The sequence below is a fragment of the Protobothrops mucrosquamatus genome, unplaced genomic scaffold, assembly GCF_001527695.2.
Source record: "Protobothrops mucrosquamatus isolate PMUCROS unplaced genomic scaffold, P.Mucros_1.0 scaffold7253, whole genome shotgun sequence".
Classification (NCBI taxonomy): domain Eukaryota; kingdom Metazoa; phylum Chordata; class Lepidosauria; order Squamata; family Viperidae; genus Protobothrops; species Protobothrops mucrosquamatus.
This window is the reverse complement of record NW_015393057.1, coordinates 6,798-8,780: the sequence shown is the minus strand read 5'-3', so window position 1 is coordinate 8,780 and position 1,983 is coordinate 6,798. Positions and strand designations below refer to the sequence as shown.

The 1,983-nt window shown below is 47.6% G+C and overlaps 1 protein-coding gene across 1 annotated transcript in view; it reads right to left on the bottom strand.

Annotated features, from left to right (window-relative positions):
- Positions 1 to 719: 719 nt before the first annotated feature.
- LOC107300496 (phospholipase D3-like) overlaps positions 720 to 1,983 on the bottom strand; it is a gene marked incomplete at its 5' end in the record, with an annotated part of 7,790 nt that continues 6,526 nt past the window's right edge. Inside the window, 4 exons of the mRNA XM_015829820.1 lie at positions 720 to 809; positions 1,248 to 1,313; positions 1,425 to 1,475; positions 1,582 to 1,741. Of these exons, the coding sequence (XP_015685306.1) occupies positions 720 to 809; positions 1,248 to 1,313; positions 1,425 to 1,475; positions 1,582 to 1,741 (367 nt within the window). The remainder of the gene's footprint in view (positions 810 to 1,247; positions 1,314 to 1,424; positions 1,476 to 1,581; positions 1,742 to 1,983) is intronic.

The window sequence follows — 1,983 nt, the reverse complement described above, 5'->3', positions numbered from 1 at the left end:
GGAAGAGGGAGGGAGGGAGGGAGGGAGGGAGGGAGGGAGGGAGGAAGGAAGGAAGGAAGGAAGGAAGGAAGGAAGGAAGGAAGGATTAAAACTGCTAAAGTGGCCCCATATTATCCCCAATTTCCAGAACAGGAATTCTGTCCCCCTCTCTCATGGAAGACCCCAAATTTTTACATGCAAAAAGGAGTCTGCCTAAACTCAGACCCTTCTCTCAAAATAAAGTTTCCAGTCCTCTTGATTGCAAGTACAAGACACTGATTCTTGCCACACTGACTTTACTTCAGCCGTGTCCTCGTGAAAACTGGGAAAATCAATTTTTTTCCTCTGGGTGAAATGGGCAGTGTAGAAATTTGATAAATACGTTCAATAAAATAATTGTCCAAAACATTTGCCGATGATCTACGCTCAGCTGCGGATTCAGCAAACACACGGGCCAGAATCCAACTGGTGTAGAAAACAGCCTGAACCTCACAGCCCCAAGATCCTTTGAAACCAAAAATTGGAAGAGGATTTTTCCGCTTTCAATTTCTCCTTTCCTCCTTCATTTTTAACCCAAATCATAGAGAAAGTAATAACATTGGCCCAAACTCTGTATTTTCTCTGCAAATTTTCCCCAGCAGATGTTATGTTATTTAATTATCTATCTGTATAGGATATGGAGGATGAATGAACAGGAGGGACCCTGAACAGCCAAAATAAGATCGAGAAAGGGCCAACGTTCAAAGGATGCAACTCACTATATCGTTCTTGTCCACCCGGGTCCCCACAATCTTTAATCGGATATTATCTTCTGGCTGGATAACAATGTCCTGGTTTGGGAGTAAAAAAAAAAGCAGAGGGAACATCACGAAGAGAATAAGAATTAATGTGATGCAGTGGTTAAGACTGTGTTTCCCAAACACACTTTAAGACGGGTGGACTTCAACTCCCAGAATCCCCTAGCTAGCACGCTCTAAGATTTCTGGCTTTCAATTCCCAGAATTCCCCAGCCAGCATGCTTTGCGATGGGTGGATTTCAACTCCCAGAATTCCCCAGCCAGCAATCTTGAAGGTGGGTGGACTTCAACTCCCAGAATTCCCCAGCCAGAATGCTTTAAGACGGACTTCAACTCCCAGAATTCCCCAGCCAGCATACTTTAAGATGAGCGGACTTCAACTCCCAGAATCCCCAGCCAGCACGCGTTAAGACGGACTTCAACTCCCAGAATTCCCCAGCCAGCCTGCTTTAAGGAAGGAAACAGACTCACCTCATCCACAGTCTTGTAGCAGGGCGGATTCGAGTTAGTATCGTACTCCATTTCTGAAGGAATCGACTGCGGAGAGAAACGAGATCTAGGATCAACTGCTGGGAAGGGATCCTTCCCTTCCCTGGCCCGTTCCACATGGAACCATCCACCCTGCTACCCTCCTCCCGGTCCACTCACATGTCGGGATATGAAACAAGACATCGGTCCGATCTCGGTGAAGAGGCCAACCTAGGTTGGGTTGCAGAAGCCAGAAATTAAAATAGGGATTTTTTTCAAGGAGGTTTCTGGGGGGGGAAAATTCTCTTTAAGTCTCAGAAGGTGCGCTGGGCCTTACCTTGTTCACCTGAGTGACAATGGCGTCCACCACTTCACCCTTGAACGGGCGGAAGACAATCGCCTTGTACTTGACCGGGTAAAGGACAAAGCCGCGTCCCGGCTGAATCACGCCGGCTCCGATATTGTCGATGGTGGTTACGGCGATGACGAAGCCATACCTGGAAGTGAGAGGTGAATCCTGACATTAAAGCTAATTCTCTTCCCCCCCCCATGAATTATGGCTGGCTTCCTTTCCCCCCCCCTCCCCACCCGAGATCTTCAGATAAGGAAAGGCGGTTTGGTGCAGTGGTTAAAACACCAGGCTAAAAACCAGGAGACGGTGAGTTCTAGTCCCACTTTAGGCATGAAAGCCAGCTAGGTGACTTTGAGCCAATCACTGGGATACGGTGAGTTCTAGTCC